Source organism: Cajanus cajan, chromosome 9 (genome assembly GCF_000230855.2).
Source record: "Cajanus cajan strain Asha chromosome 9, NIPB_CcT2T_4, whole genome shotgun sequence".
NCBI classification, from domain to species: Eukaryota; Viridiplantae; Streptophyta; class Magnoliopsida; order Fabales; family Fabaceae; genus Cajanus; species Cajanus cajan.
Window position 1 is genome coordinate 19,500,653 of NC_138525.1, and position 22,296 is coordinate 19,522,948.

At 40.1% G+C, this 22,296-nt stretch overlaps 2 protein-coding genes and 1 non-coding gene across 4 annotated transcripts; 1 reads left to right on the forward strand and 2 right to left on the reverse strand.

Moving 5' to 3' along the window:
- Positions 1 to 258: 258 nt before the first annotated feature.
- LOC109792651 (vacuolar protein sorting-associated protein 35B) lies at positions 259 to 9,252 on the reverse strand. 2 transcript variants are annotated; one of them, XM_020352075.3, is made up of 22 exons: positions 8,960 to 9,252; positions 8,778 to 8,874; positions 8,534 to 8,657; positions 8,132 to 8,320; positions 7,571 to 7,661; positions 7,311 to 7,367; positions 7,129 to 7,218; positions 6,909 to 7,031; positions 5,289 to 5,363; positions 5,162 to 5,221; positions 4,409 to 4,525; positions 4,056 to 4,295; positions 3,918 to 3,983; positions 3,633 to 3,722; positions 3,453 to 3,542; positions 2,913 to 3,002; positions 2,607 to 2,675; positions 2,048 to 2,128; positions 1,851 to 1,958; positions 1,214 to 1,317; positions 800 to 913; positions 259 to 722 (listed from the first exon to the last, which is right to left on the reverse strand). In XM_020352075.3, the coding sequence occupies exons 1-22, from the start codon at positions 9,050 to 9,052 to the stop codon at positions 500 to 502; spliced, it is 2,391 nt and encodes a 796-aa protein (XP_020207664.1). In that variant the 5' UTR covers positions 9,053 to 9,252; the 3' UTR covers positions 259 to 499. The 2 variants fall into 2 exon arrangements, with proteins under 2 accessions (XP_020207664.1, XP_020207665.1); XM_020352076.3 differs by lacking the exon at positions 2,607 to 2,675 and having other exon boundaries at positions 8,960 to 9,251.
- On the reverse strand, positions 9,224 to 9,305 carry TRNAS-UGA (transfer RNA serine (anticodon UGA)). Its single transcript has one exon. It is a non-coding gene; the product is annotated as a tRNA-Ser (tRNA).
- A 2,204-nt stretch (positions 9,306 to 11,509) lies between these two features.
- On the forward strand, positions 11,510 to 14,446 carry LOC145951995 (uncharacterized). The gene has a single exon (XM_083064210.1). It carries the CDS (start codon positions 11,510 to 11,512, stop codon positions 14,444 to 14,446), a length of 2,937 nt encoding a protein of 978 aa, XP_082920336.1.
- The last annotated feature ends 7,850 nt before the right edge of the window (positions 14,447 to 22,296 follow it).

Genomic DNA, 22,296 nt, shown 5'->3' on the forward strand with positions numbered 1-22,296 from the left:
TCTTTGTGATGAATATTGACACCTTTCTAAATGAATATCTTCCCCCCATCAGTTTATAATGTGGATTTTAACTGCAAATGTCAATCGTGCTTTCAAGTGACGTTGAAGCCACTGCAAACATGTTAAAGCACGTGTAATGAACATTCAATTACGCGGTTTTCGTTAAACATTCAACTGCACATGCCAATTGTGCTTTAAAAAAGTAATGCTATATCCTCTTACTATATCCTACTAATCCTCCCAATTCTCTATAAAGTATTAAATGAAAAAGTGAATACATTTAATATATTGAAAATATAAAATACATTCTATTATTTCTTCGTTTAGTAAGAAAAAATTGTAGGAAGATGCAAGAGGATTTAGAGTTATTCACTTTGCAATCATTTTATAATGCACAAGTAGTGAACACTGAAACCTTTGTTGTTTTTCATGAAGATGAACACTCACAACTACATGCTTAATTTTTCGTACAATTTCACATTTGGGCGTCTTGGATATGCTAGGCAGGGATGTAGACCTTGATAGGGTCATATTTTTCACCTAGTATACCACCCTTCTGTTTCTGGAATTGGATGTACCTCAATGTGCCAGTAAAAAAAGCATCTGAAGCTGGAAGAGCTGTTACAGAGTCACTCTGCATCTCAGTCGTGATCAATTCTATAAGCCCCTGGATAGTAGAACTAGTGATCTGCGGGTTTCCTTTCTCAAAATAGTAAATGTACCTGAAACCCACTCATCCATAAGTAAGAAAGTCGTGAAGATAGTTTAACAAACAGTTTTAAAGCAAAAGGTGACCAACTTGTTCAGTATTTCAACAAATAGCGTTACTGGACCACTGCTACCCCTAGCTACATTGGCCATTTGTTGAGCAGCATTTGCAATCCTCAAAGCACGCTTAAGGCAAAGCAATACCCTGTAATCAAACAGTCAACACCCCCACCCCGAGAGAAAGAAACAAAAAAAGACAATATGACAGTTCGAAGATTCTCTTCAGGATACAGTAAAGTTCTATATACCAAAAGAAATTCATGCAATTCTAAACATATAATTACATTTGATAAATTACGTTGCAGCAGCATAAATACTTCATGAAGCTTGATTCCATATTGTAAAACGGAGATAATTATTTCAGAAAACATAGGTAAGCATTGAAAAAATGCATGAAACCGATCAAATCATCCCAATTAAACCTAGTTGAGATTTATCAGCATACCTTTCTCCATCTTTAATACCATCTTGATCATCAACCCAAAAGAGATGAGAGCATGCATAAACTGCTCGACACTGATCAGGTTTCTTCAAAAGCTTCGCTGAATACTATGGAAAGACAGAATATGATGTTAGGTTTGGCATAATAGATAGAAATTCTTGAGAAAACTAATCACATGGCTAGCTTGTACTGAATTTTTAACCAACTTGGGATGGTTAAGTTTTGGGAAGGCAGAGATGGAATAAAATATAAATGAAATGGATGACATGGAAAGGTTTCCTTCCCAATCCTCCAATTTATGAGTGATTACTGAAGGGGAAGGGAAAGATTTATTATAATTGCAATATTTATATATAATCCTTATTTACTACTTTAAAGACCTGTTTGTTAGTCAAGATATGATCGGACAAGACAGGATAATTATCCTATCCTGTTATAATCAGTTTTTGTTGCTCCAACAAGATGTCATAATTTTATCCTATCATATTGTTCAGTGCATTTTTTATCCCGACAGAAAAACTGGGTTGAGAAGCAACAAGATAGGATAAACTTTCTTCCCTCTCCCCCCTCATCATCCCTCATCCTAATAGACTCTTAAAAAGAAAAGGACGAAAAAAAAAGGAAAACAACAGTACTATACCCCTGTGGCCTTGTGTGTTAATGTATCCCTGTTCTCAATGCCAAAGACGTGCATTCTCTGAAGAGTCCCGATAATTAAATGTATTGCAGTTACCTGGGCTTTAGAGTCCTAAAACCATTATAAACAGAGACAGATTAGTAAAGGCCATTTCGAATATTAAGAAAATGTTAAAATGAATTGTTTTCACTAATAATTACCGCAATTTCTTCTTCATATAATATGAATGCCTGAGTGAAAAATTCATAAGCAACAGGCTCCAGGTCACAGTCATTAGCAGCCTGGTGATAATAATAAAAGTGAGAAAAATAGTCACTGAAACAGTTGTACAATAATGGGTTAGTTTGTTTAAACTTTAAAAAAAGTATCTCTAAACAAGTGCTTTTAAAAAATAGTACTTTAAAAAGTAGAGAAGAGTTGCTTCTTAAAAAAAAACTAGAAAACTGTTCATTTAAAAACAAAAAAAAAAGTTTAGACAAACACATCAAGTTCAAAAAAAAAAGTGCTTATTTTATTAAAAACACTTTTATAGGAAAAAAAATTTAAACAAACGGACTCAATGTCAGGAAAATATTAAAATTTATGATTGTGTAATTATAGCCAAGTCCAGTGTGACATGTTTGGGTGGCAGAGAATCAGTTTTCAAGCTCAACTTCTTTTGCAAATCCCCTTATCTGGGTGTTCTCGGCTATTTGGAAGTAAAGGGAGAAACAAAGGTGAAACCAATTAGATAATTCAAGTTTGCAGGGTCAAGCATACCCCAGCACATTGCAGAGACAGTCTCAGGGCCAGTTCAGGAGATGATACAGAAGCAAGAGCTTCAATGGTCTGTAACAAAATGACTATTATTTGTCCATCGTGTGATAGTAGCAATATATGGAGCATAAAGCATTACATAAATATCATAAATGACTTAATACATGCTAAACGGCAGTCAGATAACCCAGACATAAATTATTCCATGATAGTTAAATAAAAAATATATTTGAGTTGTACACTTGTATTTATAAAGAGAGACAATGATTCTCCCCACCACTCCACTAAGATTATAAATTTTTAAATCACCTCATTTAAAAGTTGAAATATTTTTTTTGGTGTTGTAGGAACTTCTTCTCCCACTATATCTCCATCCTGCCCTTGCAATTGCCTGATCAACTGCAGCAAAATATGATTCAAAAAACCAAAAGGAAGTGTTATTCATTCCTATTTAGTCATTTTCAAATCTCAATAAAGAAAGCCCCAGATCCGTTTGGCATGCAATTTAAGTAATTATTTTCAGACCTTGTTGCCCCATCTGTCATGTATCTTATTGAACTAGAAAACTATAATCTAAAGTTGAAGATATTGTCACAGTACAATTATTGTAAATGTATACAGAAATACTTCACGAGCGTATTTCACATATATACTTAGTCTTGAAGCTCTGCTGTACATGGTTCATACGATCCTTGTACAACCATTGGTGGCTTTATTATGGAATATGGACCAGAAACAATTCAAATAATTTTCAAACTACCATCATATAGAATTGAACTCAAGAAACAAGTTAAAGATCGCAGAGATAAAACAAATTGAAAGAATAGCACCATCAGTGAAGAAAGATACCCTAAGTGCAGAAAATATCAGGGAAGGAACTGTAAAAGGTAAGCGCCTTGGTCCTCCACTCATAATATGCTTCTTTACGGTACATATTATCTGAAGGTCAATGAGTCGCATGTTATATGAAGCACTTAATAGTAAAACACCAGTGAAATTCAATTTGACTCTGAACACACTTATCGTTACCTTAAACATTTCCTCTGGGTCATCATTATGAAGCATGTGGATAAGGCGAGCGACAGAATTTTGTTCCTCATTAAAATCTTCTTCATCAACCTACAGATAAGATGGAAAAATATTTAAACTGGGTTGATCTTGAGCAAATACTATATTTATGTAGGCAATAATAGATTATTTATTGCTTTGGCATATAAAGAAATGTAAAATAATAATACAAAAATAACAGGTTACATAAACATTTGTATCCTTATAAACAAAATCCCAAGATATTAACAATAGTCTCTAGCACACCTCATCCTCAGTTGTTTCATCCAAGTCCTTTATAAGCCCTTTTATTAATTCAAATAAAACTTCAACCTGCAAGGCCATATTGAACACTGTTACATAGAGATAAAGTTGTTATGTTGAGCCAAAAGCAAAGTAATATACCTTATCAGCAGTAGAGATGTAAGTGTTATTCTTCATAATGCTTTGGATAATAACCATGGCCATGACTTTATTTGTTTCATGATCAAGATGATCCATTACTCGAGGATAATTGGACAGTGTCAGAGCAGTCACAATATCATTGTATTTATCAAGTGGAGCACTTAAAAGTGCAACAACTTGCTTTGTTGCTCTATTGTCATCGAGCTTTGGTTTTCCAGAAAGTTTCTTAACACATGATCCCTGCAAAAATTGCAGAAAAGATGCATCTTAGCTAAGATCCAAATCCTGTCCATACCACGTCTCATAAAAAAAGTAGCTTAGAAAGAGGTTGTGATGTTTGAAAAGCAACATACCAGTACTTGGTCCACATAATCAAGCCGATCTGGATGAACACGGAGAGTAAATGTAAGTAGAGAAACATGCAAAGATATTGCTCCCACTAGAGGCATGTCAACTTGTGCTTCTATAACCTGCAGTCAAATGCAGATTATATAGTCTTGGATGCCAGCTCCATAGTCCATACAAAAAAAAGGTATAACTAGTATTTAGAAGACAAAAAAGGGATATCATTCCTTTCTGTTATGTACTATTTTCCTATCAAATAAATGGCTATAATTGATATTTGGTTTTGCTCATAAAGTTGAAAAGGACCAATCCTATTACATAGAAAATCAACCATCAAGTACAGGTTTCTGGATCTACAAAGGAATTTTTGGATGGGGTTATAAATATGAACCAAAAGAGAACCGGGATGGCCTTATTTTATAGCCTCAGCTTTATGAGTTACACCTAGCAGGCTAGCACAACCATGAAGATTAACCTTTGATCCAAATTACTTTTAGACAAATGAACTCAAAAAAACTAAAACAAGGGAAAGAAAGGCTAGTACAGAAATCCATGCTAAAGGAATGTCAAAAGGTACCACTACGTCTACATGTACTTAACAATCAAAGTTAAAATATTTATCATGAAGGGGAAACAGCCTTTGGGCGATATCATCACATTTAGTTCCTTCATTGTCCATAACTTTATCAGGACTTCCTTTTCTGTAGTTCTCCCAAAACAAGTATGACTAGAAGTTGCAAACTGAAGGAAATCTGGCTTACCCTGCCTATTGCTGTGCTTAATTTGGTAAATGCTTCCACTTGCAGAAATTCAGGCAATACCTGAGGCAGAAATGATATCAACAACACATGGAAGCCTAATTTTTGACAAAAGGTGCATTAGACTTACTTCAGTACTTGAGGAAGCATAATTTGACAACCTGTCCATTAACTGAGATAACACTGTCTTGATGTCTACTGTGGGCTGCAAATACAACCAAGTCATAAAGAGGGGATAAAAATGGCTTTCAGCTTCAAGAAAATCAGAGATAAATATAATAGAACAGAGTTGATGTGTGAGAAACTTTTGTGTTGCTACACTCTTTACTTATAATAGAATCCTCATACATGCAAGGAAACTAAGGTTGTGTTTGGATGGAAATTTTTATCATGGGTAAGGAAACCTACCACCATCCAGATACAGTAAGAAACAAAAAATATATTAAGGGTGTGTTTGGATGGGAAATTATAAATCTTCAGAAAATCAAATTTCATCAATTTATTTTTCTTCATTTGATAATATGTGTCTGGGTAACTAGAAGTGAAATTGGAATTCCCTTCATGATGATGATTAGAAGCTGCACACCTGCACCAATATTATCATTCTTCACATACCCATCAATTATTGTTGTCCATGATGTTCATCTCTCTCAAGCATCTCAAACAACTTTTCAACAACATTGATAGTGATAATGATGATTGGTTAATAACAAAGTGAACAATAATAATTTTCAAAAACAACGATGATAATTATAAGTAAATAGTTTTACAGCTTCCATAGCTGGACTAGGAATTTTGCAAATGATTGGTTGGCATAGCAAATGTATGATAATTCATTGATCACGTGAATTAATAGCATGAAGCCAGAATCAATGGTGATGATGAGTTGAGATAAGTACAAAATAATACAATATGCATTGAAGGTAGATAGAGAGATGGAGAAAGAGATAATTTCAGCAGGTACTGAGTTGGGTAACAATGGAATTTGAAGATCCAATGCATAAAATGAAAATAAATTCTGAAAAAAAAAAATTCGTGGAAAAGATGTATCAATTTCAACTTTAGTTATGGAGCTGTTTGAACACATGCTGCAGACTCAGACAAAAGGTACATAGGTGAAGTGACCATGATGAAACTTAAAGGACTATGAAAGAAAGAAGACAGTCCAGTCAATTCTTGAAGTATTTTTGAAATACCACTTCAATAGGAAGAATTTCAAAATCCTTGTTTTATGCTCAACCAAAGGCTTAGAGATTTTAAAATTCACTTGTTCAGTATCCAAACAAAGTATTTTATTTTGTTAGTCTTAGAAATCACATTGACTCTTAAAATCTCTTTATATAAATACACCAAGTATGTCCAAATGTGATTAATCACATCATGTGCAATTTTTTATGCACTAATTCAATTTCAAGGTGTTATCAAAGTCTAATTTTTTTTGAAATTTTTTTATGCACTACTAGTCACCATTCCAAATTGCCTAAATTTGTGACCAATAAATGTATGATCAACTATTCATAAGTCATGGAGTTTCACAAGCTATTTAACCTTGGCAGGAGCAATTATAATGTGTTTCCCATTGATATTTGTAAGACAAACCCTTAAAAAGGGATTTGATATAATAACAACAAAGAGTTAAAATCACTAGTATATTAGGCCTCTACAAGGTTGACCAGTCACCACTAATATAATTTTTAAAATCCCAAGCACATTAAAGGTCATCTATTTCTAATCTAATTGTGTTACCCACCTGCAATTGGGGGCAAGCACCTAACAGTATCTCAAGTGTCTGCAAATGGTACTCATCTGGAAAAACCTGTATTATGCACTCCATAAGATAAAATTGGGCAAGCTCATCTTTACAGTTGACAACCTGCTCAAGCCAATTTAGATAGGTGAGAGACATTATAACATCAAGGGTTACAATAAGAGAAAAATTATATTTTGGAGAGAAATGTACTTTATTAGACCTGCTCTAAGACACTTGGAAGGACGGTGTCTTTGTACATCCCAAGGTCCACACCCTCAATTTGACTCAGAACGTGTAGATTCTTCCCTACCTAATAAATTGATAAAAGGAAATTACATAACTTATCTATCAAAATGTACAACACACAGCTTCATCAGGAGATAGCATTGTATTTTATGTTACCAGATCACGAAGCTCGTTCCTTTCCTTTTCCCTCTTCTCTCTTATCCGACTGGGTCCCTGCAGACCAGAAATCCCAATTGAAGACCTCAGCTCAGGATCGCCAAAGATTAAGCATGATTCACAAGCACCATAACACCTGCATGGCCAGAAATCATGTTTTCATGATTTATTTTTACCTCTATGGCTATGGCATGCAAGTACTGTGGTGCTATGCATCTCATAAGATAAGATTAGAAAAGAGTTAAATAAGTTCAACCAACCTGTTGCTGCTGCAACCGAACCCAAAGCTTATTCATTTCTGTAAAATTCTGTAGAACAAATTCAACTGCATCCATCACACCATTAGATTCCCTGCAGGAAAACAGAGGCACCTTTCAATCTTCATTCTTTTAATTCTTGTTCACCCAGTCCCAAACATAATACCAAAATATAATTTTCCACATTGGAAATTGAAACCAAAGACATAGGAATTAAATTGAAAAAAAAAATGACTTTCTAATTACTACCTACTAGTAAATTAAGGAATAATTCTAAATCCTCCTTCAACGTTCTCCTACTAATCCTCCAACTCGCTACAAGAAGAAAGTATTTGAACTTTTTTTCCGTTTCAAGACATTAAATACATCTATGTTTTTCATGTACTTTTTTCTTTATAAAGTATTAGGAAGATTACTAGGATAATATTATAGCAGGAGGATATAACATTACTCTGAATTTGTCGGTCAAAAGAAAAAACCGTTACTCTAAATTCAAATAAAACATGGACAAGACATTCAAAAACTATCAATTCATCCCCATTCACAACCAAACAATAGCCTTACCCCTCTTCACGTTCATAGCCAATATCAGGCAACTTATCCTTACTGATTTGAGAAAGGTAACTCCTCAAAAATAGACCCCGAATTGGATGCTGCACAGCGCGACACATTTCCACTAGATCTTTAAGAACATCCCTTGCCGGAGCATCCTTGCATCGCAGGTAAACTGATCCCACCGTGCAAAGGAGATACCTGGCAGTAAATTAACGTCACAAAAATTGAAGCCGCACAATCATTCAAGTTCAAATAATAACCACGAGCATCAGCATTTGGTCATAAACAATATATATATATATATATATATATATATATATATATATATATATATATATATATATATATATATATATATATAATAAAATAAAATAAAAAGTTGAAAAAATTTTGAGCACAAAAAACACGTACAGTCTAGGCAATATATTTCCGGCGTGCTGAACAAGTTCGTAGAGATCAACAATGGAAACGCCGTGTCTGCTTTCGTCTTTGAAAAAAATCTCCAGCCTCCGAAGCTCGTCGAAGGCTCGCATATCTGAGGCACAACGAAGGGAACAAAGCCAAATCCAAGTGAATAATTGAAAGGAAAACCTAGAAGCTCGAAGTGCTATTATTACTACACAAAACGCGAATAAGCGAGTAACGTTTTACTTACACAGGTCGTAGTACTTGTGCGGTGAGAGCCTGGAAGTTCGAAGCTCCGATAGCATCTGCGCGGAGTATTTGAGAGCGTCTCTGAGATTGTTTTCGTCCTGTGAGAGGAAATCGTGAATGATAAGAGAAATTAGGTTATGGTTACGGAAAAGGAAGAATGTGCGGTGCGAAGAGAATACATACAAGCGCGCGATGCATGAAGAATGCGTTGTGTTGAATTCCGGCGATCCCTTCCGCGAGCCATTTCTCTTCGTCCTCGAATCCTTCAGAGAGCATTGCTCTACCACGCTGGGGTTTCAGTTCGAGACGTTGAATTGAATCGCAGGTGAAGATGATTGACGCCAAAAATAATGGGGTTTCAGTTCGAGACGTTGAATTGAATCGCAGGTGAAGATGATTGACGCCAAAAATAATGAAGTAATACACGGAAAAATAAAGAATTAAAAACGTCGACAGCAGGGTTCGAACCTGCGCGGGCGAAGCCCAACAGATTTCAAGTCTGTCTCCTTAACCACTCGGACATATCGACTTTATGATGACATAAATCACAATTTTAAAATCTAATAACTTAATATAAATGATTTCTAATTTACATTGTGGGAATTTATACATTAACGATTAAACTGTTATTTTTATTGTGTTATCTAATTAGCTGCAAGTTTTTTATGTAGAAATGTTTTTCCATTACGTGAATCAACCGGAGATATTTTAAAAGTTAAGTACAAGATTTTTACCTCTTACACTAAATTATCAAAATATCATTAATGACTGCCACAAAGTTACTAGAAATTTTCATAATAGTCACACTTTGGTTGTAATTATGCTCTTATAATCTTTATTGAAAAATTTAAAACTAAATTTGGGAGAAAATTTTCAAAAATAAGTTAAAATAACTATATAATTATTTTTTTATTCATCAAAATTATAATAAAAATATCTAATTTCAAAATTTAAATTTAAAATTTTGTATATATTATATCAAACTCTTTATCACTATGTTGATCTTGTGATTATAGTTACATAATCACATTACCTTGAACATGTTATAATTATAATTATGATTTAAAAAAAAAACAACCTAAATATCACCCAAAGTGCTGCTACTTATGCCCAAGTTGAAAAATTAAAAAGAAAACGAAATCATTGGCTTGAGCCTTCTATCCATATCGCAAACTCCAAAAGGTAATTGACGATTAATTCAAGCTTACATGAACCTAATGATAAGCCCCACAATTCAAATAAAAGGACTCAAAGCAGTGTTTTAAAACCCGGACCGACCTGGTCGGTCGGACCGGTTGGACCGGGAATCGGTTGTCCAGCCGGTCCGAATCTGAAGTTGGATCGGTTATGCAGTCGATCCGTTTCAAACTGGATTGAATCGGTCAATTTTCTGGTTCAACCGATGAATCGGTGGGTCAAACCGGTTCAACTACTTTTTTTTTTTTAAATTTTTTTAAGGGACCATAAATTACAAAAATAATAATGAAAATTGAATTTCTTAATGAAAAAGCAAGGAGTCTTATTAAATATAACAATGACTACTTGTTCTAATATATTTGTTTGCAATATATACAACTTAAATAACTTTTATAGTATATTATTAATTTTAAATTATATATTTAATAATTCAATATCTATGTAAACATTACATATATTATTTTGTTATATTAATTGCAAGCATATTATATATGTACATATTATTTATATTTTTAATTTGTATTAATATACCGTTTAACATGTAATTTTTTTATGTATTTTTTTACAAAATAAAAATAATTTTAAATAAGATAGAAAAATTTAAATTTAAAATAAGATATGAATTTATTAAAATTTATAAGTATAAATATATTTAATATGAATATTTTTTAATAAAAATCAAGTCATGCGGTTCAACCAGTGACCCACCGGTTCAACCTTTGACCCACTGACCCAATACCTTAACCGATTCGATGACCGGTCCAGTTTTTAAAACTATGACTCAAAGCCTCAAGGCCTCCTACTTCAACGAATTATCTATAATCTTATATGAACCATTTCTAATTTTGATTATTATTCAATCAATTTTCACAGTTTTATTCGAGCGATTTTTTCATTATGTGATTTATTTGATTTTGTTATGAAATTTGGTCGTAAGCGTGATAACATGAATAGAATTATATCCCAAGCGTCACCACTGCCACACAAAATGTCAAATGCCGGAGATGGAGGAGGTAGGGTGGTGAAGAGTATTGAGGATGGATTTGCAATGTTTGTAAAAACATTTATTTCATAAATAGTCTCTTATATTAATTTGGGGTTGAAATGCTTAAAAAAAATCTAAATCAATTGTTTATTTTAATTTCTCTCATTTATTATATTTATTTTTCTAACTAGTTTTTTTTTTCAAATATTAAAATTTTGGATACCATTTTTTATTGAAATTCAAATAAATGTAAAATAATTTTTAAATTATAATAAAATTCCTCAAATTAATAATTTTATGACAATATTTATGTGTATATAAATTTTAAATAATTGTATGATCTTATGTATTTACAAATTAGTTATAATAAAATAATAAATATTGTACTAGGAGGCACCCCTTCGGTCAGGCAATAGGCCGAAAGGGGTGCCCGAGCCGACGAAAACACACCACCCCTTCAGCTGGAGGACGGGCCGAACACACCTTCTCGGCCAAAGGAGCCCCCCCATGACTTGAACGACCTACGGCAAAGGGCCACCAAATATATGCAGATGGAGGAACTGGCCGAGTTCCGCAACCAGAACCGATCTGACCTGTTTCTCGGCAAAAGAGAGAATGACAAGGAGCCTCCTAAGTCTCGACCCCGGGAAGTCAATGATTGTGAGAAGAATAACAACAGGGGTCCGAGGTATGTGCAGTATACGCCGCTCAACGCAAGCAGGGCCAAAGTGTTGGAGCAAGCTCTAGCCAAAGAAGTTCTGGCCGTTCCTCGAAGAGCTTTGACCCCACCTCACGCCGACAAGACAAAAGCATGTCAATTCCATCGGAATAGAGGACATACCACCGAGGAGTGCTCCGCCCTTCGAGACTGTATCGAAGATCTCGTTAAGGCCGGTCACCTCCAAAACTTCATTCGGATAACGGATAACAGAAGAAACGACTACCACCACGAAAGAGGGGAACCTAGGGGAGACAACCGAGGTCGAGCACCCCCCCGGAACCGATCTCGCGAGCGTAGCAGGTCTCAAGAAGGAAACGACCAACGAAACCGCAATCAGCCCAGACGAGTCATAAACACCATAGCTGGAGGTTTCGCAGGGGGGAGCTCATCTTCAGCCCGGAAGAGACACCTGAGGGCCGTCAAGTCGGTAAACGCTATAGGACGAATGCTTCCCGTTCGTATGCCCCCTATAACGTTCACTGACCGAGACTTCCACGGCATTGATCCGGTGCAAGACGACCCAATGGTCATCACCGTAGAAATCAACAATTGCCTCGTAAAAAAGACTCTGGTAGACCAGGGAAGTTCGGCCGATATATTATACTGGAAGACGTTTGAGCAATTGGGGATTCCAGAACAAGAGCTCACGCCTTATAACGAGCCTTTGGTAGGGTTTTCGGGCGAGAGGGTGGACACTCGGGGAACCATAGACCTATACACCTACTTCGGAGAAGACCAGCGTAGGCGGATCAAGGTGCGTTACGTGGTGGTGCAGGCCAACACATCGTACAACATTCTTTTGGGCAGACCGTCTCTGAACAAACTCCGAGCCATCGTATCCACCCCTCACTTAACCATGAAATTCTCGTCGGAGGAAGGGACCGTCATTGCTGTACATGCAGATCAGAAGACAGCGCGCGAATGTTACTTCGCCAGCTTAAAAGTAGAACCAATGTCGAAGTCAAGACGAGACGTGAATGTTATCGGCGACGTCGGCAAACAAAAATTATCAGGCTTGGAACTTGATCCGAGGTTAGAAGAGGAAGATAGGGTTGAACCTATTGAGACAACAGTCCCCTTCCAACTCGGAAAGATTGAAGGACAGGTTACCTTTTTAAGTTCTCAATTATCTGAAACAGAAGCTGAAGATATCAAACAAGTCCTGAAGAAGTATTCGGATCTATTTGCTTGGACGGCAGCGGATATGCCGGGCATTGATCCAAATTTTCATTGCCATCGTCTCTCGGTATGCCGAGACGCCAAGCCCATCGCCCAAAAGAAAAGAAAAATGGGCGGGGAGAGAGCCCAGGCGATAAAGGACGAGACCGCCAAATTACTCCAGGCAAGATTCATAAGAGAAGTCAAGTATTCCACTTGGTTGGCCAACGTAGTGATGGTCAAAAAGGCCAATGGAAAATGGCGAATGTGTACAGACTACACCGATCTGAACAAGGCGTGCCCCAAAGACGCCTATCCTCTGCCTCACATTGATGCATTGGTGGACGGCGCAGCTGGCCATCACAGATTAAGTTTCCTGGATGCTTACTCGGGGTACAATCAAATACCCATGTACTCACCAGACGAAGAAAAAACGGCATTTATCACCGATTCGGCAAACTTCTGCTACAAGGTAATGCCCTTCGGTCTGAGAAACGCCGGTGCTACTTACCAGAGACTCATGGACAAAATCTTCCGCCACCAGATAGGGACATGTCTGGAAGTGTACGTGGATGACATGGTCATCAAATCCACCTCAGTTGTTGATCATTTGAAAGATCTGAGCACGATCTTTGAAGAAGTAAGGCGGCACCGTATGAGATTAAACCCAGCAAAGTGCACCTTCGGGGTGGCCGGGGGAAAATTCTTAGGATTCATGTTGTCCAAAAGGGGAATAGAAGCCAACCCCGATAAATGTCAGGCGATTATCAACATGCAAAGTCCCCGCAACATAAAAGAAGTACAGCGCCTAGCCGGACGCATAGCCTCTTTGGCTCGCTTTCTCCCCTGCATGGCCGAGAAGTCAAGGCCTATAATGTCCCTATTGAAAAAAGCTACCAAGTTTTCATGGAACCAGGAGTGCGAGACAGCTTTTCAAAACTTCAAGACAACGCTCATGGCTCCGCCGCTGTTGAGCAAGCCGGACCCTAGCTTGGACATGATAATCTACATATCAGTATCAGACAAAGCTATCAGCACAGTGTTGGTGCAGGAAAAGACCGAGCAAATGCCTGTGTACTTTATCAGCCGAGTCCTGCAAGACGCCGAGACGAGGTACCAACATCTCGAGAAAACGGTCTTGGCCCTCGTACATACTGCCAGGCGCCTTCGACACTATTTTCAGAGCCATCGGGTGCTTATTCGAACGGATAGTCCGGTAACTAAGGTCCTGCGAAGGCCAGAGTTGGCAGGACGAATGGTCGCTTGGTCTATAGAATTATCCCAGTTTGATATTCGCTTTGAGCCTAGGGGACCCATCAAGGCACAAAACTTGGCAGATTTCGTGAACGAGTTCACACCCCAAGAAATCCTCGAATCTCACCTGTGGACCCTGCATGTAGATGGGTCATCTAACCATCAAGGCAGTGGTGCCGGCATTATTTTAGAGGGGCCTGGTCAAGTGGTGATTGAACAGTCCCTACGTTTCGGTTTCAAGGCATCGAATAATCAAGCCGAGTACGAGGCTCTTCTTGCAGGCCTATGGTTGGCAAAGGATTTAGGCATCCCTAAAGTGCAGTGCTGGAGCGACTCGAAAGTGGTAACAAAGTAGGTAAACGGTACTTTTCAAATCAAGGAACCAACGCTTTTATTGTACTTCCACGCGTTCAATAAGCTGAAAGCAGATTTTGAAAATGTCCAAGTCAAACACACGCCTCGAGAACTCAACATGAGAGCCGATCAGTTGGCCAGGCTGGCTAGCAGCAAGAAGGTTAGCCATTTGCGCAGCATGATACAGCAAGAGTTGCCTAAACCGAGTATCACACAGGCCGAGTGTCTACAAATTCAGAAGGAAACACCTAATTGGATGACGGGGATAATAGAATACCTAACAGCTGGGTCGCTACCTATCGACCCATTGGAAGCAAAGAAGATGAAAGTCGTGGCCGCCCGATACACCCTAATCGCTGGAGAATTGTACAAAAGGGGGTTCTCGTCACCTTTGTTGAAATGCTTGGCACCGGATCAAGCACACTATGTAATTCGAGAGATCCATGAAGGCGTATGCGGAACCCATTCGGGAAGCCGAACCCTAGCAGCCAAAGTCGTCAGGGCGGGATATTATTGGCCCACTCTAATGGCAGATTGCTCAAAGTATGTTCAACAATGCAAGCCCTGCCAGCAGCACGGACCATTGACACATCAACCACCCGAAGAGTTACACTCCATCACCACCCCCTGGCCATTTTCTATTTGGGGCATGGACATTTTGGGACCTTTCCCACCAGCGAAAGGCCAAGTCAAATTTCTCCTTGTGGCCGTCGACCACTTCACCAAATGGATTGAGGCAGAACCAGTGGCTACCATCACGGCCAACAACGTCCAAAAATTCTTTTGGAAGAATGTCATTACTCGGTTCGGAATCCCATATGCTTTGATCACGGATAATGGTTTGCAATTCACCGACCGCCGTTTCAACGAGTTTTTAGCAGAGCTGGGTATCAAGCACAAAATGACCTCGGTAGAGCACCCCCAATCAAATGGGCAGGCCGAAGCGGCAAACAAAGTTATCCTCAAAGAACTAAAACGGCGCCTCGGACAAGCTAAGGGGGCATGGCCCGAGCATTTACCAGAAATCTTGTGGGCTTACCGTTGCACTCCGCAAAGCTCGACTCGGGAGACACCCTTTCGGCTTACTTACGGTACAGATGCCATGATCCCGGTAGAGGTAGGAGAACCATCACTAAGACGAACAATGTTCAACAACCAGATCAACAAGGAAGCCCTAAACGTGAAACTCGACCTAGTGGAAGAAGCACGCGACCAAGCCCTCATCATGATGGAAGCTTGTCGAGCCAGGTTGTCCAGAAAACACCGGACCAAGGTCAAGCCTCGCGAATTCCAAACCGGCGACTTAGTCTGGCGAGTCACAGGAGAGGCGCGAAAAGACAAGGCTCAGGGGAAGCTGGCACCGAATTGGGACGGCCCCTATCGCATAATGCACAACTTGCAGAATGGAGCATACAAGTTAGAAGAACTCTCAGGAAAATCCATTCCACGAACATGGAATGCAACGCACTTGAAGCATTATTTTAGTTAGAATATAATGTATTTGTTTCGGTATACTCTTTTCCTTGTCCCAGGTTTTCTCCTCTTAAAAGAATGTGAAAAGAGGTTTTCCTGAGAAAAGGTTTTTAATGAGGCACCATATCAATGAAACAAGCCCCTTATTTTTCAGACATCTTTACTCAATTTAATCTCAAACCTTCAGTCTCCCTCCCGAGATTCTCTCGGCCAAGGTTGAGCATAGTCTCCCTCCCGAGATTCATCTCGGCCAAGGTCGAGCATAACCTCCCTCCCGAGATTCCTCTCGGTCAAGGTTGAGCATAACCTCCCTCCCGAGATTCATCTCGGCCAAGGTCGAGCATAACCTCCCTCCCGAGATTCATCTCGGCCAAGGTCGAGCATAACCTCCCTCCCGAGATTCCTCTCGGTCAAGGTTGAGCATAACCTCCCTCCCGAGATTCCTCTCGGTCAAGGTTGAGCATAACCTCCCTCCCGAGAATCCTCCCGGTCAAGGTTGAGCATAATCTCCCTCCTGAGATTCATCTCGGCCAAGGTCGAGCATAACCTCCCTCCCGAGATTCCTCTCGGTCAAGGTTGAGCATAACCTCCCTCCCGAGAATCCTCCCGGTCAAGGTTGAGCATAATCTCCCTCCCGAGATTCATCTCGGCCAAGGTCGAGCATAACCTCCCTCCCGAGATTCATCTCGGCCAAGGTCGAGCATAACCTCCCTCCCGAGATTCCTCTCGGTCAAGGTTGAGCATAATCTCCCTCCCGAGATCTCTCTCGGCCAAGGTCGAATATGGCCAAGGTTGAATATGATGTTTGCTTCCCGAGATTCCTCTCGGCCAAAGTCGAACGTCAAGTCTCCCTCCCGAGAACCCTCTCGGCCAAGGTAGAGCGTAGCCTCTTTCCCGAAGATCGCTCGGTCGAAATGGAACAACTTGCATTGAAGTTCCCTCTACCTGGGATCCCAATGGCCGAAGCCTTTTCTCCCGAGATACACTAACAACCAAAGTTTAATTAGTGAGTTCTTGACCGACTAACCCACGACAGAAATTCACTTACATGACCTAAGACATTCCCGGTCATCCCTCTCGGCCAAAAAAGAAAAACGTCTCAGACGATCCTAAGACCTACAAACAAGAGAAGCTGCATACAAAGGCGCGCAACAGAAAGTAAAACAATCCGAATAGGGGGTATAACAATTCATTAAGACTCAAGGTCAACGCGGCACTATCGGCCGAAGGGTACAAGCAAGGATGGCTCTAACGGCCCAAAAGGAATCAAGCAAAAAATAATATACCCTAAATTTGTACATCTTAAACAAAACAGATGCATACTCAAAAAACAAAAAGTCGCGCCCTCCCTCAATCGGCATTACCGGTCTGCTCGGTCTCTTCGTCGTCATCGTTGAAGGTGGTGCCGGGGTCTTCAGGGGCCGCTAAGCGAGGAGGAGCGGCTTGATCAGGTTCGGCATCGGGGTCGGCTTCAGCATAGTCCATGTACACCCCCTGGAAAAAGTCCTTGCTAAGCGCGAAAGAGAACTCGGGAGGAAAAGTGCCGAAATGATTGGCTTGCCTAACGGCATGCCAAAATCCTTCCTCGTGCTCCTTCACAATCTTGCTTTCGCATTCAGCCCGGAAGGTTGCCATCGCCGCGTCACCTTCGGCCTTCGCCCTTTCAACTTCAGCCTGGAGATCCTTCACCTCCTCAACCCGCATCCGCTCGGCATCTTCCGCCGCCTGAACTCGACCTTCCATCCCTTCATAGGCCTCCTTCCAGTGGGCCACCTCGGCCTCCAACACCGCTTTCTCCCCAGCTAAAGCCTCTTGCACCGAGAGGGATTGTTGCAGAGCTGATTTAGTGTCCTCCAGGCTCTTCTGGAGATTATGCATGTCCCCCATCGGTTCCAAGGCCATCTTCCGAAATATGGCGGTGGCCCTCATGTGCAGCTCACATGCCATCGCCCATCGAGCCGAAGGAGTGGCCGCATCGAGCATAACATGCCCTTGGGCCGATAACAGATCAGAAGACATCATTCGGGCCGGCCTGATCTCCTCCGATAAAAAGTCCTTGGCGACGATGGCCGAAGGTACGGCCAAATCCGTCGAAGAACCCTCCACTCTTCGTTGCTTGGGCCGAGAGGTTTCCATACCCTCAGCATCGGCCCTCCTTTTCCCCTTGTCTTTTCTCTTCCTGACCTTAGGATCGGGAAGGGCAATAACAGGTGGCGTGGGCCGAGCAGCATCCGTGTTTTGAGGTTGCCGATCAATGGCAACGCTTCGATGATCTTCGGCGGAAGTCCCGGCAGGGGCTTTGCTCCTCATCAATTGCCGGTACGACAGTCCCAATCCTTGTTGCGCCATCCAGCCTGCAAAAATCAAACAGTCACACATCAACCTAACAAGAACGACCAATCAGAAATATAAAAACATACCCTCTAAATCAAAACGAGGCCGAGACGACTTGGGCAGCAGCACTAAAAACCGAGAGGGGATACACTTCGGCAGTCCTTTCAGGATATCTAAAGCCGACAACTCGGCTTCGGTCATCATGTCCTCCGGAAAATCATCGTATTTCCGAGGCTGCCGAGTCCAATAAAAAGGGAAAAGGGGTTTCTGCTCGGCATCATAAAAGTAATTTCGGCCGGCAACGGGGTCAATAATCACCTTCACAAACCCCGACTTGAACCCCTTGAAAGACGACGTGAAGGGTGTTAGCAGCGGTCGGTCGGCGTTCCGAACCAAAGAAAGCCACTTAACAGTCTTATTCGAAGGACGAGTACAGAAAAAATGTAAAAATAAACCTACGGACGGCTCTATGTAGTGGTATTTACAAAGCACCCGGAACGCTTGCATATAAGCCCATGCGTTCGGGTGCAACTGCGTCGGGGCCACATTCAACACACGAAGGACCCCCATCTGAAAATCGTCGAAGGGGAGCGACATCCCGAGCTCTCGGAAGAAACACTCGTACATGTAGAAAAAATCTCCGGTTCCTTCCCGCTTCGCAAGAAAAACCAGATCAAGCTCCCCAGGGCCTTCGGCCTGGCATCGACGCAGCAGAATAGGATAAGGATCCCAACCTTCCCATCGGCCTAACGTGCAACGACCGAGAAGACGTATCACGGCAGCCCTCTCATGAAAACGAGAGAAGTACGCCGCCACCTCACCATCGACCCAATCATACCCAGGGATTTCACACGGAGGGAACTTCTGCCTATAATCCCCGGGGCTCATCTCGGCGTCAGGCAAATCCGACCCGGATGAAGAACTAGACCCACCATCACGCTCAGGACCCGACCCGGCATGACCCACAATCATATCCACCTCGGCGTTAAAGGCCAACATCTCGGCCTCGACATCTTGCGCCGACACCCTATCACTAGCCGACGACCCTGACGATAATGTCACACCTTCGGTGGCCATTATCAACCAAGAAAAAAAAAATCTAAAAACACAAAAAACGAACCTTTAGGAGTACTCGGCTCACACGAAAAGATATTGAGGAAGTATAACTACAAACAAGGCATGAGGAAGTGAGTCCCACCCCCATACCTTATATAGACCACGCGAAGCAACCCAAGGGGCTCGTAATAAATGCGCCTGAACGCGAAGAGACATAACGCAAGGGCGCGAAACCCAAAGACGGCTCTGGCCTGCAACGGTCACTATCCACACACCTCCCGAAGTACACGACTCCCCAAAATCAAAACCCTGAAATAACTCGGAACCATTTAACCAAATCAAACCCCTACGTCTTTTATCCTGGGGCTTGGGGGGGTAGTGTACTAGGAGGCACCCCTTCGGTCAGGCAATAGGCCGAAAGGGGTGCCCGAGCCGACGAAAACACACCACCCCTTCAGCTGGAGGACGGGCCGAACACACCTTCTCGGCCAAAGGAGGTACCCCATGACTCCTTTACCACTAGAAACCCATCAAAACCTCCCGATACCGAACACCTCCTCGGCCTTGACATGAGCCGAACACCTCTTCGGCCTTGGAGAAGACCGAACACCCTTTCGGCCTCATACCTAGCCAAGGACTTCAACAAATCAAACAAACACTGCCATCAAGGACGAGTCAAACACCCCCTCGGCCTTGACCTGGGCCGAACACCTCCTCGGTCTTGACCTAGGCCGAACACCTCCTCGGTCTTGACCTAGGCCGAACACCTCCTCGGTCTTGACCTAGGCCGAACACCTCCTCGGCATTGATCTAGGCCGAACACCTTCTCGGCATTGACCTAGGCCGAACACCCTTTCGGCCTCGGGGGAGGCCGAACACCCTTTCGGCCTTACGCCTAGCCGAGGACTTCGACAAAGAGCAGATCACGAACAACACGTGGCAAGTTAGATACTTATTATGCGCTAATTACCATACCAGATTAAGAGGAGATTAAGGCTAACTCAAGTGTTACCCATCTCCCAAGACTGAAGGCCCACCAGGCCCAATTGTGTCACTATAAATACACAGGTGATGTGACATGAAAAGGTACGTTATTGTCCAATATAAAAGCACTTATTGCTCTATACCGAATACTCACTTGAGCGTTGGAGTGCCTTTGCAGGTACACTCCCGACCCCGCGGAGATAGTATTCGGTCGGCACCGAAGACTTAGAAGATCAAGAAGAAAGAACGACAAGAGGAGTGTTTCTACGCAGGAACATTTATAGTATTCGGTCGGCACCGAAGACTTAGAAGATCAAGAAGAAAGAACGACAAGAGGAGTGTTTCTACGCAGGAACAAATATATTACTTACTTAATTATTTAAATTAAAATTAGTTATTTAAAAATATTAAAAAAAAAACTTGGGGCAAGAGATTTAAGACAATGATGCAGTGTTTTAAAACCCGAACCAACCCGGCCGGTCGGACCGATTGGACCGGGAACCGGTGGTCCAGCCGGTCCGAATCTGAAGTTGGATCGGTTATACAGTCGACCCGTTTTAAACTGGATTGAACTGGTCAATTTTCCGGTTCAACCGGTGAACCGGTGGGTCAAACCGGTTCAACTACTTTTTTTTTTTTTTTTTAATTTTAAGGGACCATAAATCACAAAAATAATAATGAAAATTGAATCTCTTAATGAAAAAGCAAGGAGTCTTATTAAATATAACAATGACTACTTGTTCTAATATATTTGTTTGCAATATATACAACTTAAATAACTTTTATAGTATATTATTAATTTTAAATTATATATTTAATAATTCAATATCTATGTAAATATTACATATATTATTTTGTGATATTAATTGCAAGCATATTATATATGTACATATTATTTATATTTTTAATTTGTATTAATATACCGTTTAACATGTAATTTTTTATGTATTTTTTTACAAAATAAAAATAAAAATAATTTTAAATAAGATAAAAAAAATTAAATTTAAAATAAGATATGAATTTATTAAAATTTATAAGTATAAATATATTTAATATGAATATTTTTTTAATAAAAATAAATAAAAATCGAGTCATGCGGTTCAACCAGTGACCCACCGGTTCAACCTTTGACCCACTGACCCAATACCTTAACCAGTTCGATGACCGGTCCGATTTTTAAAACTATGCAATGATGTCATTGATCTTGCCTTAGTCATACCCTATACAAAAGTTATAGCACCGATTAAATCTATTTATTTATATTAATGAAGACTAAGATTGAATTCAATTTTTCTTATATTTTATATCTTTAATATAGACTTGTACTAAAAATAAAATAGATAATTTATAATGCTATTAAAATTCTTTAAAGAGATTAATAATTGTCTTACATAGAATATATCTAATCCTGATCTAAACTTTTCATATCCAAAAAGAAAATAAAGTTGAAGTTTAAGGAGTGTAATTATTGAAAGATTAAAGGTTAAAAGAATTGAATACTTTTTTCAAAAATAAAAAATCTCAACCATAACTTCCACCTTCCCCTTAAAAATTTGAAGGTTAAAAGTGTTGAATACTTTTTAAACAGGATATCCCCAGCTGAAAACTAAAAATCAATCACTCGAATTACTAAAATTTATTTAAGGGACCATCGCTCCCAAAGTTTTTCATTCACAGTTTCGCAGAGACCCATTATCAAATCTAATGCTGTGTGTATTTCTACTACTTATTGGCGTCGTCTCGCATGGAACATAAAATTGCATCGAGAAACAAATAAGGGATCGCTGCCCACATGCCACAATTCAACCTTATCTTATTACCAGCTTTGACCAAAAATATAACTAAATAGTTATAAATATTTCTACTTGTTTAAATAAGAGATCCATATCAAATAAATATTCAAACAAATTTGAAATATCCAATCATTCGCATTGCATGCAAACTACTAGTTCGTAACGCCAAAAGAATGTGCAAAGAATTGTAACATTAACATTAACTTGCAAA